Consider the following 16,610-nt stretch of genomic DNA (forward strand, 5'->3'; position numbering starts at 1 on the left):
CAAAAGTTGACCAGTTTTGTGCATTGTAACTTGTGATTTTTCATTGTAATCTTGCAATACCATGGCCGCTCTGCCAAAGTCATGTACATGCATAGTTGGTACATGTTGGTCCCTTGCATTTTTGGCCCCAAGTCAAAACTATTGTTAGTATATTGCTATTTTTGTGATGGGGTATAGATAGGAGTTTAAACAATTCAGCGAGAAGCTATCTGTTTGATCAGAAATCATTCTTGCTACTAGTTTACTTGGTAATTGACATAGCACTTACTGTTTGTATTTTTTTTTTTTTTATATCAATATGCATAAATGGGAGCAAACTTCAAAGATATTCAAATAAATTTGCTGCGCTAGCCATTTCTCTCCCTTCGCCCTGATTTTTTTTAATTCCCTTATTATTTTGGTTTATTACTGTCAGGGAATAAAAACTCAGGCCAAAGAAAACGGTAAATTCTTAATAACCTTCGTTTGTTTGAAATTTTATTTCAGATGATAGAAATATAAAATTTAATTTCTTCTTCAATGTTTTAGATATTGTTAATATTGTTGTTTTATAACTAAGGGACCCAGATGATTGTGAGTTTTTTTTTTTTATTTTTGATTTTTAAAGTAATATGAGTTTGACAAAATGAGAGATGAAATGATTTTTAACTTAAAAAGAAAAAAAAATTAATAATGGGTAAAGTGAAACCCATTTAAGAGCCCAAATAGAGTTGATAGATGCAAATACTCTAACTGCTGTTACATTTTGGTGTGTTGTTAGGTGCACCTAGCATTATTGTTGGTGCACCCAACACTTAAGATGAAATAATGAAAATATTCTTGATCCGTAAGTTTTTTACGGATCAAATTGATCCGTATGTTTAATATCAACATACGGATCAACTTAATCCGTATCAACCTTATGGATCAACTTGATCCATACGATTTACGGACCACCTTCAGGTACACCCATCACAAATGCGAAAAAAACACAGGGGCAATTTTGGTATTTTTAGAAAATCCGGGTGCATCTAGCAACACCCTACATTTTATTGGGTTGCATTATGTTTTGTAAGTTCATTGTGACGTCCAAAACATTAACCACGTATTGTTTCCAAGAATTAATCCATAAAAGAACTCCACAAGATTCCTCCACATTTCCAATCCATGAGTCTGCGTGTATAATCACAACATTCCAATACGTACAGTTTTTTCTTCTTCACTGGTAACAAGTATAAAATTGACTCCAGAACCATACCCAGCACTCCCTCTCTTGATTCCTTTTTCATTGAAAACAAGGGAAGTAATTTCCTAATTACATACCCAGCCAGAATTTTGTCGTTTTTCTTACGAAAACAAATAGCATTCTTGGGCTATAGAGGCGTCCAACCCATAATAAAGGAATAAAGGGAAATGATTCTGGGCTACAAAAGGCTAAGTGCGGCCCAGTAAGAATTGTACACTTGTTCGGCTTCCCTAGAGTGTAACTCAACCCTATTAATTTAATACTAACCCAAACAAAAATAGTTTAATCCAACTTTCACTCAATTATCGAATTTTAACTTCCAACTAATTATTTTCATACACACATAATAATTTGTGTATTTTTATTAAAATAAATAACATATACTTTTTAAAATCGTTTTAGCTTATTTAAAATACAATTATTAATTAGAAATATCAACTAAAACATTAGCAAGCAAAAATAAAATAAAATACTAATCTTTTTAATTTTTGCAAATAAAGAAGATGTTACACTTAATATGATTAGATGGATGCATGTTAAAGTAAAAAAGGATGCAGGGTTGAAGTAGTTTCTTCTGTAGTCTATTTGTACAATTGCTCTTCATTAACAAAGACCGAAGACCAAACATAACATGAAGAACGGAGTAAAGAAAAGTAGCGTCAATCACTTACAAGTCGTTGGGAGCATAGTACAAGTTCATGAGAAGAAAAAAGCGAGATATATGCAATCTTGATTATCAAAGCAAGTAATGGCAAAGGCGATAGTGATTATATCTTGATGCTTATTTTGATGAAAAAGCTACATCAAATTGGAAGATCTTGAGAAGAAATAACCTATAATTTAATTCTTCGTTATCTCAAAGAAGACTAAGAGACAGTAATGCCTATTCAAGCTGGGTGCAACTCCTTGCTTGTTTCTTTGTTCTGGATAGACCACTCATATAACCTCATTGCTTGTTTTTTCATCTATTATTCTGTTTTACTACTCCACCTAATGCCCTAAGAATCTCCTTTTCTTCTTCTATTTTTTTTTTTTTTTGTCATTTTCTTTAAATGTGTTTGACTTGGTTGGTTAGCTTGTGCTTGAGTCATCATTTTCTTCCTTTCAAAATCCAACTGAATCATTTTGATCGATCCGTACCGAGTTGAATACATGACTAATCTATAAAGATATTCGGATCGATCAAATAACTAGATTCCTGTTCAAACAATTAGTTCAAGCCGAATCTTACAACACTGAGTGGAACAATTATATATATGACAGACAAATAATGATCACTTTAATCATAGTATAAGAACTATATTCTTAAAGATTTTTTTTAATACTGTACTTTCTCATTCTTAGACTCGATTACATTTACGGTAGTAGGAGAAGCTTCTTCTAAAATGTTGTATCTTGGATTTTGAGAGAGTTTGATTCCATCTACTAGAGATTTATTATTAACACTTTACATTTACAGCCCAAAACTTTAGGACCACCTGTCAAATTATTGTGCTTCACGTAGAGTGTACCTTCTCATACATTCTCTCTTTACATCTGCCACTGCTTCATATCCTTTCGAAAATGCAGGAGTAATTATTTTTAATAATTTATTTAAATTGTATGACTCATGCGGGTGGACATGCCAAAGACAATGTCAAATCTTTAGAAATTTGTTTTTATTAAATTGATAAAATCAATGATGAATATGATAAAAGAAAGAGATAAAAAAGTAAATGTTAAACAAAATTTTAGAATAAAGAAGTGTTAATATAGCATTATTTTTTTTAAAAAAAATCATTTGGTCTTATCATATATATATATATATATTTAATTTTTTATATATTTTTAAATTAATATTTTTCATACATATTTAGATATATCATTTTGTATACATAATTGTAATTTTTTATTATCTGCATTACATAATTGTAATGGTTTGATTATACACATTCTTATCTGGTGCATTAAAATAACTTTTATTTCTCTTTTCTTCTATGAACATTGAAACACACGCCAACATGTCCTCTGTCAACACTACTGTTACTGAGTACTGACCCAAGTTTACCAGGTTTTTGTTTCTCATTCTCAATTGCACGTATCATATCCCATCCTATATAGTATTAGAAATACATAATACTCCTTAATTCATGCAATGCTGATGAGCTTGCTGTTGTTAGTCAGCTTCTTGAAGATCTTAATTCATCTTGTTATTCATGCATTGCATGACCTAGATGAAACTTCCCATCTCACATGCTATTAGACCTTTGTCTACATTTTTTTAGAAACATAGTTAATATATGATTTATAAAATATAAATAATACTACAAAAAGCTCATTCAACGCAGTACGAATGGTTTGATTTACAAAAAAACAAACCAAACCAAAGTGATGAACTACTTTTTTTTGGATAAGTTTATTAACCAAAATCATATTATTTTTATTAAACCAATTCAAATTTTCATGAATAAGTTGTAAACCGGTTTAGGTATAGCTAAATTGGTTTTGAACCAATTCGTGAATGCAGAATCGATTTTTTTTTTTTTTATTTAGAAAAGAGAGTATCATGCTGCCTCGCCAAAAAATCATTGCATAATGACCACATATAGTGCCTCCTTCATTAACTATTCTCTGGCACAATTGAATATGACAACTCTATTATATTGTTTTCTCCACTATTCTAAACCCTAAAAATATATGTGCCAAATTTAACCTATAGTATATATAAGTTGTTTTTTACTCTTAGTTTATTTAATATTTTCTGTTTTAATCTTTAACAAATACTTTAATACTTAGTTAAATTTAAAAATTATTTAATATAACTGAAAATTACATATTTTACGAATTACTACTGATAATCTTTCTCTTCAATATTAATATATAAACATAATTTTTCTCTTCAAATATTATATTTATAATTTTTTCTTTCTAACTTATATATATATATATATATATATATATATATATATATATATATATATATATATATATATATATCTTCTTTTCTCTATGAAAAAAAGAATAAATAAACATACCAAATGTTATTAGACACTTAAAGAGAAAAAAATATAAATACTATAGGATAATTATTATATGATAGAAAAAGAAAATAAAATAAAAGAATATTCATATATCACTACTAATTTAGGATTTACCTCCTTCTTTTATGTTGGTAGGTGAGTGGAGCACCTTATAATGTCTTTCATTCTTCGGGAAAGCCCAAGAAAGCCAAAACATACATATCATAATCATTTTCAGTGGACACATGTTCCTCTCTCTGCTAAATTTAATTTAATAGTATCCCATCGACCAACGATTTCTGCATTCTGCACATTTAATTCAGCATGAAGGAGAAGCTGCTGCAAGCTAGCAAAGCAGGCCAACCATATTAATTTTTAACCTTGCTAGCTATTAATTCTTTCCATCATTGATCCTTGCAGCAGGTACGTACGATTGATGCATTCTTTTATTTCTATGCATGATATGTTTATTATCTATCTTGCACTCCCTTAAAAGGTGTGAGTGAAATAAGTAGAGGAATTAAGGAAAGAGATATACAGAAAGATAAAGGAAAAAGAGAGAATATGGAAGATGCTAATTAAATACAAATACAATTTATGAGTGTAACGAAAAAGAATGTTTCAGAAAATTAAAACTGTTTTTCTTTTCCTTTCTCCTCTAGTTAGTGCCATAAAATATTACGCGCGAAACTTTCTTCTTCCACGAGTAATTAATACAGCTAACTACTAAGATTGGAGCCGGGGCTGCATGCCCTTCGTTAATCATGATGACCATCGTCAAGTTGATTTGTTTTGGTGGCTGTGGTACAATGAAAATCTGATATCATTGCAAATTGTGCAGAGATATAAAAGGGGTCGAATCGAACACGTACCTAGCTTGTGGTGCAAATAGCCCGTACCCCTATAACACTGATCATGAAAATCAATAGTGTATATATATAGCAGAGGCGCTGTTCCCTTAAATTAAGGACGACCTCACCTCAGTATCCCAACAAGATACAATGACATGGAACGTATTGAAACTTACACAAAGTATATTACATTCATTATATTTCATCCAGTAAACTTATATTTCTTTTACTATATTTGGGATTATGAAATATAATTAAAAACTAACTGTTCACTAATATATATATATATATATATATATATATATATATATATATATATATATATATATATATATATATATATATTAATCTCATAATTATTCTCATGCATCCTTTTTATGAGCTAATCATATTTGAGAAAATGTTGGAGAATAATATTATACTAAATGTAAATATATATTTCTTTCGATCAAAATTCAAATTTTAGTTTATTAGGTTGTAAGAGATTAATTTCTTCTATTATATAATCATTATTCAATCAACGTAGATTTATGATCTTTCGGAAGTACTCAATGTAATATTCACATAACTCTGAATTATATGATACAGAAAGAAATGGGTAAGGTTAAAATTGATCTGGTTAAGTATATTTTGCAAAATAATGATCTCATTAGCCATTTAGACTCGACTTTTACACACACACACATATATATATATATATATAATATTGTCCCTCTTATAATGAATTTGTATAATGTAACAAAATTATTAGTTTGAATAAATTAAAAACAAGAAGAAATGTACATTTTAAATAAAAGCTAATTGAATGAGAGTAAAAATGCTCACTTAGCAATATAATGTCCCACCCAAATATTAAGGTGGGTACAATAATAAGTGAAACTCAAAATAAATTTTAAGAATATTATGATGTTGAATGAATTAGTTATATGTTGAATATTTTTGTTTATATATATATATATATATATATATATATATATATATATATATATATATATATATATTTGTTTTATAAAAACTTATAGCACATAAATATTATGATGAGTTTATTATTTGAATTGTATTTAGCTTTACCTTTAAGTCCGCCCTGACAAATACACTCATCCACCAAAATTCATCAATAGCAAGAGAGAGTAAATTAAAAGCCAACCCATTTAAACCACAAAATCAATCCAATTGAAGTGTGCTTCTCGATCGTGATGAATGACGTCCAGAAGCAAATAAAAAACTTAAGATACTGAACAAAGATCACACTGTTTGGAACTATCTTGCCAATTATCATCTAATCAACACAGGTCGTAATGACACTAATTAACATAGCAACACTAGCTACGAATTGGATAGACAACCACCTTATTTGTTGCAATCCTAATGTTGAAAGAATTGACTACACCAAGATGTCATAGAACTTTTAATCGATGCCATTAATACACAAGCCACTATTTTTAATACACAAGTAACCAGTAAGGTTGGAAAACCAATAAGAGAAACGGTGAATGTAAACCTTCACTGATAAGTTGTAATCCAATGCAATGACTTAATTTTCATATATTTTTCGTAAGTGTACTCATATCCTGGTCTTTATCCTTGAAAATGTGATCATTATTACGCTCTATTTGATTATGAGGAGATAATTAATAAATTACATGAAAATAAAAAATGAATAATTTAAAAAAAATAAAATGTTAAGTTGTTTGATAAGAAATGGTTGAAAATAAAACAATCAAGTTGTTTAATTTGATTGAAATGAGAGGAGAATTTTTTTTTAAAAAAAGTATGAAGTTATTATTTTGATTTTTTTTAGCAATAATATATAAATCTCATGTCAAATAATTTATCACCATCAACAAGTTCTTTGGTCTTTTTAAAAAAGAAAAATATGATTGAAAGAAAAAACTTCATTAAATATGATAAATTAGATTTTTTTAATGATAAAATTTAATTATTAATAAAATTATCGATGGATACACCATATAATTGTCACGGTGAAAAAACAAACCCTATCATCATATATTATATTATTTTTCTCCAACTCTTTTTTTTTATTATTATTATCACTTTATATCACGTATTTCGTTTACATTTTTCTTTATTCTTTATATTTCTCTCTAATTGTTGAATGGATTAATTTAGAATGCCCATCAAACTTTTCCCTTATTTCCTCTTCTTTCCTGTTGTCTCACTTTGTTTACTTCCATGCATCCGCACTTCCTAGTACTACATAGATATTGAATCTTCTGACTGAATCAGTTTCTACGAAAAAAAGTTTCTCCAAAAAACCATGAATAGCTTCAAAGATGCAATATATTTCGGACCACAACCATTTGTCCTTTTTCCAATTATTGCCTGAACTTTCTGTGCAATTAGAAGTGCATCTACTATAGTAATTCGGGGTCACCTCTATTCACAGAACCAACGCTATTATCTGTCCTTAGTCCTACATACTTCCCACAACTTGCCGTTAAAGGAAGAAAAAGCCAGCCCTGCAATATTATCCGTGTTTCCAAAACACGCCAACACTTAATCAACAACATATATAGACTATAGCAAGTTGTGGAAAATTACCGAAATATGTAATTCATTTTAGTAAAAGAGGTTAGTTTCTTACACATGATAATTCATTCTGTAAAAGGGATTCATATCTAATACTGGACTACTGTATTGAGTAAAATTGCTTTCTGTAATAAATATTTTTGAGAAATGCAAAAAAAAATAAAATTACCATGCCGTTTCCAACACTTAGAGATTGAAAAAAAAACTTCTTTTTAATTATTTTTTTTAAGTTTAGATAAGTTGAGTATTGGAGACTTACTAGAACTAGGGACAAGTCTCATGGTCTAAGAAATTCTTCTACAAAAGTATTTACTGAAGCAGATTCTTAACTGGACCAATTGGCTGTTTCATTAGATTCTTAATTCACTGATAGCTTTTCCAATACCAGCGGTATAACATTTCATAAATATGTTAAGTTTGAACAAAAAATTGGACAGTAGCAGGAGCTACATTAATTTGTGTATCGATCTTGGCATTGAATCTTTTCTTGCAGTGGTAGGCCACGCCTCATGAATATAAACACCACCCAACTTTTTTCTTTTTTTTAACCGCAACACCACCCAAACTAAGGATGATTTCTTTGCCTAATATAAGGATGATTTCTTTGCCTAATATTCTTTGTTACATTGATTGGTGTCACCCAGTCCAAAGATTGGTTTCAAAATATATATATATATATATATATATTATCACTTATGCTTAAAGTTATAGTTGTCCAACAAGGGAGTGTTTATATGGTACAGTCCTATTTCATTTAATGATACTCTCAAAAAACGAAATTATACACTTTCATTTTAAAATAAATTATATAATCCATACAACATTTTCTTATATAACTTTTTAAACACTAGTACTATTTTTTTCTCTTTGTTTCTCCATTTCATCAACCATCTTATTCCTTCTTCTTTTCTTTCCATTTTTTTGTTTGTTGTATAAAAAATTATATACAAATATTATACAAATATAATTTCCCTTTCAAGTTACAGTCATTGATTATAAGGTTCTGCATAATAATCAAGAAAACATTAAATTCAGCACACAAAAAAACATTAATATCCTTAATTTGAAAGAAAGAATATATGTTCATTTAATTATATTCTTATTTTATTGTTGCTCTCTTACTTAGTCGACAATTTTATTTTGTTATTTACGTGAGAATGAAAGAGGATATCATTGAATTATTGGAATATAAGAGAACATCATGAAGAACACAATTTGTTAAGATTGTGGAATCTATGACAAGCTTTGAAATTATGGAACTTTGAATAACGTTTATAGATGAAGTCGCAATTAGGTGATCGACTTCAAGTTGAACACAGATTCGACAATCTTAACAAATTGAAATATGACAAGCACAAAAGAGGTCGTCTCAAACCTTCTCCTAACAAAAGAATGGCCATTAATTCCTATCTTTCCAAATACACCAAAGAGTGGATTAAAACTATTGAGCATAAAGATGAATTCCATATTTAACTTATCTATAAGCAAGCTAGTTTAAAGAGCTCATTTTCGAAAACCGTAACTCCCGAGCAACAATTACACCAATTTTTTTCAGTACATAGTACAGGTAATAAAAGATATTATCAATTGGACAATACTAGTAGTTATTAGTTTTAACGGGAAAAATAAAGTTATACAAATATCTTCATTGAGTTTAACAGATACAGATTTAGGTGAGTTCGCTCAAACTCATAAAACGAAGCTATATGTGAAATTATATATGGTTAATTGTAACGATTTTCTCAAGCACACAAGGAACATTAAAAGAAGAAGAAATTAGTACAAGTCTAGAAGTCAACATTAGAAAGCACTTAAAGAAAGTTTCTCCAAGTTTTCTGCACAATAATAAAAGGTCTGTGCAAAAATTGAGATAGATCAAGAGAAATCCAGAGTTATTATTATATCTATAGCTAATACAAGGTGAGATGGAACTACTTTCGCCTTCATTTAGAGAAAGTCAATGCCCGAACCTAACATCCTCCCTAGCTAGATGATGAAGTACTTTTCTAGCTACTTTTCGGTGCCTAAGAAATTCTAACATTACATATAGGACACTCTCTAAGGTGCGTTAATTGACTTGTTTCCCTTCTTCTGAACACTAAAGTTTGAACCACCTTCCTTGCTCATCTTTCATCCTTCTCTTTGTTATTTCTGCATGTGGTACAAGAAAAATCAAAATTAGTGACTGAAATAATTTATTATGTATTTTTTTACATATTTTTTCAACATTTTAAATCGTTAATTAAACTTCAAGCAAATGAACATGAACATGCAAATTAGTTATAATTGAATTTAGTAAAGAAGGGTTCATTACATCAATTTGCTTACTATTATTGAGAGAGAGAGAGCTTAATTAGCACTTAGGCGCCGTCAAGCGTGACTGAATCTTTGATCCTTTCCACGGTTCTCTTTATCAAATTGTTAACGGTTGTCACTGAACCAACAGAGAGTTTTGCCGTTGGTGTAGAATCCACCAGTATCTGAAATGCAACCGTAAGAAGACAACCTCGTCCAGATCCAACAACCTCACATACGGGCCCGGGCACTACGTTCAATGCAGGCCCATCAGGAAGAACAGCAAAGCCCGAAGGGAGCAGGGCCACGTAATCCGGATTACCACCACCCAACACAAGATTCATGGAAGCTAAATCAATAGGAGCATAAACCACAAATGAGCCTGTAGCATCAATGCAACTCTCTTGAAGTATCAGCATATTGTTCTGGGCCACATTCTGAGTCTACAAATTGCATTGACCAAACAGCATGTTAGACATATTTATAACTAATGAGATGTTTAGTTAAAGTGTACTTTTATTAGCATGCTAAAGCAATCAACTTACATTCACTCGAAGAAGAGAGACAGAATTTCCATGGTCTCTCCCTTTAGCAATATGTGCAAGCTCGTTCACTTGAGCCCCGCTCGACAGAATATCCCACTATAAATTCAACAAGATATTTACAAAAAAATATGAATTAGATGAGAAATATTGCTAGCAATAAATAGTAATAAATACATATTGTACTATGAATAGAGTGTGAGAAGCATTGAAATCTGATACGTTACTACCTGATTTCTAGTGTTTTCGGATCTGAGAAAGTCAAAAACTCTCCTTGCAGGAACTGGGAGCCAGAGAGAAGTTGCAGCACTGAGCACTACACCGGAAGGTCTGCCTGGATCATCCACGCTCTTTCTGGTCATGACCCTAACATTTTCAAGATCAAGTGGTAGTGGTGTCCAAGCGTTTGCAGTGGAAGCACCCACACCAGTAGAAAAGCTCAATACCATTCTTTCGGCCAGCTTCATCATACTTTTCCGACCCTCGTGACTTGTTATCACTGCATACAGAATAAGGATTCATAACCTTTTAATTAACACAATATTCTTAAAAATGAAAGAAAAAAAAAAGAATTGAAGTAAGATGATGAGATGTCACATATATATACCACAAAGTGCCCCTTGGGGTATGTTGGTGGCCATTGCCCTAGCAAGATGTTCGCATGTTCTTTCTATTGCTGCAACCCAACGTTTAGCTCCAAACGCAAGGGTAGAGTTAACCAAATTTTTGTAAAGATTATGCACCTCGATGTCGTCAACTTCGACATGTTCAACCCATATGACCTGAAGAAAACAATTGATTAATTGTTAAATTAAATAAAGTTTTCTCAATCGCGAAGTAATTAATCATGTACACCCATTATTGTGGAATGAAGTTGATATAGGTAATTGAAATATGATCGACCTTTGAGTAACCATTTGGCAATTCTTGAATTATGCAACCAGAGGGTCGTCTTCGGGTTCTTGTGACTGCACCAGGTCGCAGATGATCCATTGAAATATCAACCACCGCCCATGATTGTCCTGCGTGCTTCTTACTGAACCTGATGAAATAGTTGTCGCGAGTAGGAACAAGGGGTGAAGGAACCTGAAACTCAGCTGACATCTGAAACACCAAATTCAATCCTAATTTGTTAGATAGATATCATATTAATTTTATTTATTCTTTTCTTTACTTTAATCAATTCTCACGAGCTTGATTAGAATTAGGAATTTAAGACAAAATTAATAAATTAAACTTTGCGTACCACTTGGTAGGCTCCATCGTATCTTGCATGGTCTCCAATTGACAGCACTTCGTGTGTCACTGCCCTTGAAACGATGCCGCAAAACATATTTGACCATTGATTCTGAAAATCATCATTATAACAGCCTCAAAGTCAGTCAACCAGCTGGTTAATATATATGATTCTGAAATTTGTCGAAACCTAACATCTTTATTTTAACAATAATTACATATTTTGTAAAAACACGTTATAAAAAAGCTAAAGGCTAACAATAATACAATAAATATTAATTTCATTAAAAATTAATTAAAAGAAATTAAAAAATAAAATTATTTAAATGTAAAAGAATTAAATTTTATTTAATCTACACACTATCATATTCAAATCTTAATTTTTAAAAACATATATTGTATACATATTTTACCTATATATTACAATAATGCCTTACCTTCCAGAAAAATGAATATACAAAGAAGGATAGTGAAAAACATAGCAGCAATAAATAACATGATGAAAACAAAGTTGGGAAGAGTAATACTCACCACATCCATAAGCATCTCAACGAGTTTCATATGATGCATCATTACTATAGCGGTTTGCCGAGATGATTCGGTTCTTGCGCCCAAGAGTGTTGGACCTATTCCCCTAGGGAAATGCCTCAGGTATTCATCTTCATTTATAACTTCACTTCCGTAATTGCCTGGGACCCACAAAGGATCTGCAGACAGAGTCAACTGATTGATTTCCTCTACTGCCACGAGACCAATCTCCGAAATTAAATCTTTGTCAAAACTAGAAAGAAGTGGGAGTTCCCTAAGAGGGTCATTTCCACCATACATTTCCCCAACCATGGCTACAGGTTGCGCTTGTACAACATAGTTGTTGTTGTTGTTGTTCTTGTTGTTGCTGTTGTTGATGCTGCTGTTGTTGTTGTTGATGCTGCTGTTGTTGTTAACAACTCCCAGGTCAAGCGAGCGCGAAGGCATCTGGTTTTGATTAGATGGCATGTTATAGTACGAATTGCTCGCAGATTTTCCAGCTGCATACTTGGCTGCAAGTCCTGACATGCTATCAATCTGAAATATAAAAAGTAAAAACAAAAATATGGAAATGAAGAGAGGTTCATTAATTAGTTCGTTCAACCGGCCAAAACTGAAAGAGGAAAAAACAAACATGTTTTGTGGGTAGTGGTTTACCTCCTCTTTTTGTCGCGCATTCTCCATCCTCAACTGCTGCTCGTCAAAGGACATTTCTCCAAGAGTAGTAGGGGCTCCACAGTTAGGGCATGAAGTATTCGATAGTGCATTCCTGTACCTACTGTTCTCTGCTCGAAGCTTGTCATTCTCAACCCTCAGAAGGTTGTTTTCGTATCTCTCTTGTTGAGACTGTATAAATGATCAAATAATATCATTAGTATTCGATTACGATATATTTAAGACAAGCCAAGTATACTTCAATCTTTTTTTTTAAGTGAAAAAAATGGTAGTGAGAATAATTAATACTGGTTAGAGTGGTGCTAGTGACATATCTAGGAGATGGATTGAAATTATTTCTCCATTGATAAATGCTCACTTCAAAATGAGGTTATTAGAATGAAAAGAAGAGAGAAACAAACAAAAAAGAATTAAAGAGAAAAAAATGATGTGATGAAAAAACAAAACAAAAATAAAATAATTAAGTAAAAATAAGATAACAGAGTGTATGTTTTTGTATGCACAAAGTAACTGTATATTTAGCATTTTCTTTGCTTCTCTTCTTTAATTCTTGTTTCTGTCAGGAAATGAATTTGGTCCATTCATCAAATTCAGTATCAGTCAGTCATTAAATTAAAATCCTTGAATAAAAATTGAATGACTCATAGTCTAATGCATGTTTTATGTCTGAAAGATGAAATCTGAGTTGTCTAAATCTTTTATGTTAAGGTTCTGATCTGTTGACTGGATGCTTAAAAAAATTGATTGTAGATAATCTAGGTCCTTCTCATTTTTTATTTTCTAATTAAAAATTAATACTTTATTAAAAAAATATTTTTTTGTTAAATTATTGTTTTTAATTGAACAGTGAATAACAGTCTACCGATATTGGATGGATATAAGAGAGATAAAAAAGAAAACAAAATACTTTATAAAAAATATTATTTTTGTTGAAGTATTGTTTTTTAATTGGATAATGAGTAAGGTCTACTCGATTTGTTGAAGTATTGTTTTCTTAATGAGAGAGGGGGGTGGGGGGGGGGGGGGGGGGGGGGGGCAGGTATATGATAAATGAATATGATTGGGAAAAAAAGAGATAAAATAATAAATATTGTAGGAAAAAAACCAAAGAAAAATAAATATGGCATAAAAATAATTTTTTTCTTAATTAGAAAAACAGGAAAAGAAACTGATAAAGTTAATTAATCATCCTTAAGCATACAAACTTAAGGTGTTATTTGAGGAAGAACGTTATAGAGGCTTTTTCTCCTCAATTTACCTTCACTTGAGTGCGCTTGTTTTGAAACCAAAACTTGATTTGCAAAGGCACCAACCCGAGCTCGCGGCCAAGCGCTTTCCTTTGCTTCTCATCAGGGTGAGGGCACTCCTTGAAGAAACTGACAAGACAAGAACATAGAGCCATTATTTAATTAATTATAAGAAAACTAAGCAAGTACAGTAATAAATATAACTTTTTTTTATTAATTAGATAAAAAAAAAAAAAAAGGTGAATCGGAACATGGACCCTTACGCTTCCATCTCTGAAATTTGGTGCAGTGTGTGGCGGGTGTGGCGCCTCCTTTTGAACCCCTCATCGGGATCTTGGTCCTCGTCACCCGAAGGAGGAGCTTCCATGGTGACTTCGTTTCCCGCAGCAGGTTCCTGATCGTCTCGGTTCCTTCCTTCCGAGGATGTCCTCTGTGTTGACATCTCCATCAAATTCTGCGGTTGTTGCTGCTGCGGTTGTTGCTGCTGCTGTTGTTGTTGAGAATCGAATTTTGTGTTCTGACTTTTGTTATACATTGCAGCAAATCCTTGTGTTCCAAAAGCCACGCTCTTACTCTTCAATCTGCATGCAAGAAAAAGAAATTAATGAAAAAAAAAAGTGAAAATTAAACACTCAACCTGCGTCACGCAATTTATACAAAAGGGTAGTACCAAGTAAATGTTTTATTTTGATTTTTAACAATGAAAAACACACCATGCAGCCTTAGTCTCGCAGTCAAAAGAGATATCGGGATGGCCAAAAATAAAACAAGTTGTTTTGCAAAAGCCTTTCTGACAAAAAAGCCAAGAAGGGTTTCATTTGGAAGCTTTTATTGTGCAAAATTGAGGTTAAAAAATCCACTGATTGGAGTAGCAACCTCCTAGTAAAATTAGGATATGGAGAAAAAGAAAAAAAGTTCCATATATATACATAATGATGGAGTATATAAACAAGGAAGAAATTAAAAAGCTTTACCAAAAATCTTTTATAAATAGTATATGAGAATGTTAGTTTAATGTTCGTACCATACTGTACTACATGTGTTTAATTAAGAGAAAGAAAGTAAGAAATTAAAGAGAGAGGGAGAGCTCACCAGATTTTGATCAGCCTCGGATGATGGGTAGGGAGATTTTTATTTCCGACCACTACCACTTTCACAATCCCTAAGCTGATCAAAGCCTTTCTCACTCTCCTTGTAGCAAAGTTCTGTGCTCTTAGCCCCCTCTTTATATATTTTGAATTTTAAGTGCGTTTTTAATTTGGCCCTGAAATTCTGCTGAAACTACTCTCGAGAAGAGGGAGAGAGAGTAGGTATCAAAAACTCTCTGGATCTGTTCCAGAACTATGAACGGAGTTAATAAGGTTCTTTAAGGCTCCAAAGTGGGCATTGAAGTCTTTTTGTTTTGTGCTTAACCGTAATCTCTCTCTTACATGCAGAAGAAAAAAAATAGAGTATTTATATTATTTTTTAGACATTAGTAAATGAGAATTCAGACAGGACAAAATAGAAAAAGGGTTGACAACTTGAAATACTGTGAACGCTTGACTGTGGTTACAAGAGAAGGAGAGAAAAAGGGGATTGAAAGTTGAAACGCATACTGAGTAAGTGAAATCGATGTGTGTGCATCTCTTTCTCTCTCTAAATCCCTCTCTGAGTTCAAAGTAACCGAAACATGGCTTGAATATATTCAAGTCAAAAGCTGAGCTAATAATATACGTTAGAAAAAGAAAAAAAGAAATAGAAAAAAGCATATATACTTGAGGGTTGATGAAGGAACTAGCTAGCTCAGAAACCGTTTATGTGGGACACCCAAAGAAACTTATGGGTGGGGAACTAAGACCAAAACCACGTACTCCATAAGGGTAGGGTTCAAGTGGGGGAACCAAGAGGTGGGGCAAAAAGAGACAAAAAAGAAATAAAATACTTTGAAGTGGTGATGACGACAGAGAGAAGAGAGAAGAGGGTGTGAAGTTATTGCTGAGCGTATTGAACGGGTGTAACTGCATTAATGAAGTGACGAATGACATAAATAGAGAGAGAGAATATGTTATCTTCTTTGTTCAAATTTTAGTATTTGTATATTGTATGGTGTGGGGAACTGAAAATCTTCGTTTCTTAATTCATCTGTCTTAACCTTCAACGCTAGACTACTGCATTTGCATTGCAGGGTGTCGGGTCTGATGTCTGCATTTACCATGTTTGTTTTGTGAAAACGTCTTTTCTTATTCTTAGTCAGGTTATTTGTAAAATTTGAAAAAGTCAATAATAACTGTTCAAATTAAATAATTAAAGATATATGAATTCTTTTATTTAATGATACTAGTTTTTTTTTTATTAAAAAATTGTTCGATATTAAAAGATTGAAGATAAAAAAATCATTAATTATTTAATATAAAATTTAAATAATTTGAATTTAAATTCTACAAATATCAATCAATTGAAAATTGTGATAATAAGTTTGA

At 31.5% G+C, this 16,610-nt stretch overlaps 1 protein-coding gene across 3 annotated transcripts; it reads right to left on the reverse strand.

Annotated features, from left to right (window-relative positions):
* Positions 1-9,490: 9,490 nt before the first annotated feature.
* On the reverse strand, positions 9,491-15,479 carry LOC114370616 (homeobox-leucine zipper protein MERISTEM L1-like). 3 transcript variants are annotated; one of them, XM_028328010.1, is made up of 12 exons: positions 15,241-15,479; positions 14,412-14,729; positions 14,160-14,277; positions 12,884-13,072; positions 12,230-12,763; positions 11,709-11,810; positions 11,366-11,566; positions 11,070-11,244; positions 10,690-10,961; positions 10,466-10,561; positions 9,954-10,363; positions 9,491-9,776 (listed from the first exon to the last, which is right to left on the reverse strand). In XM_028328010.1, exons 2-11 carry the CDS (start codon positions 14,681-14,683, stop codon positions 9,986-9,988), a joined length of 2,337 nt encoding a protein of 778 aa, XP_028183811.1. In that variant the 5' UTR covers positions 14,684-14,729; positions 15,241-15,479; the 3' UTR covers positions 9,491-9,776; positions 9,954-9,985. The 3 variants fall into 3 exon arrangements, with proteins under 3 accessions (XP_028183811.1, XP_028183812.1, XP_028183813.1); XM_028328011.1 differs by having other exon boundaries at positions 9,940-10,363; XM_028328012.1 differs by having other exon boundaries at positions 10,693-10,961; positions 15,241-15,478.
* Positions 15,480-16,610: the final 1,131 nt, after the last annotated feature.

Source organism: Glycine soja, chromosome 10, assembly GCF_004193775.1.
Source record: "Glycine soja cultivar W05 chromosome 10, ASM419377v2, whole genome shotgun sequence".
In the NCBI taxonomy this organism is placed as follows: domain Eukaryota; kingdom Viridiplantae; phylum Streptophyta; class Magnoliopsida; order Fabales; family Fabaceae; genus Glycine; species Glycine soja.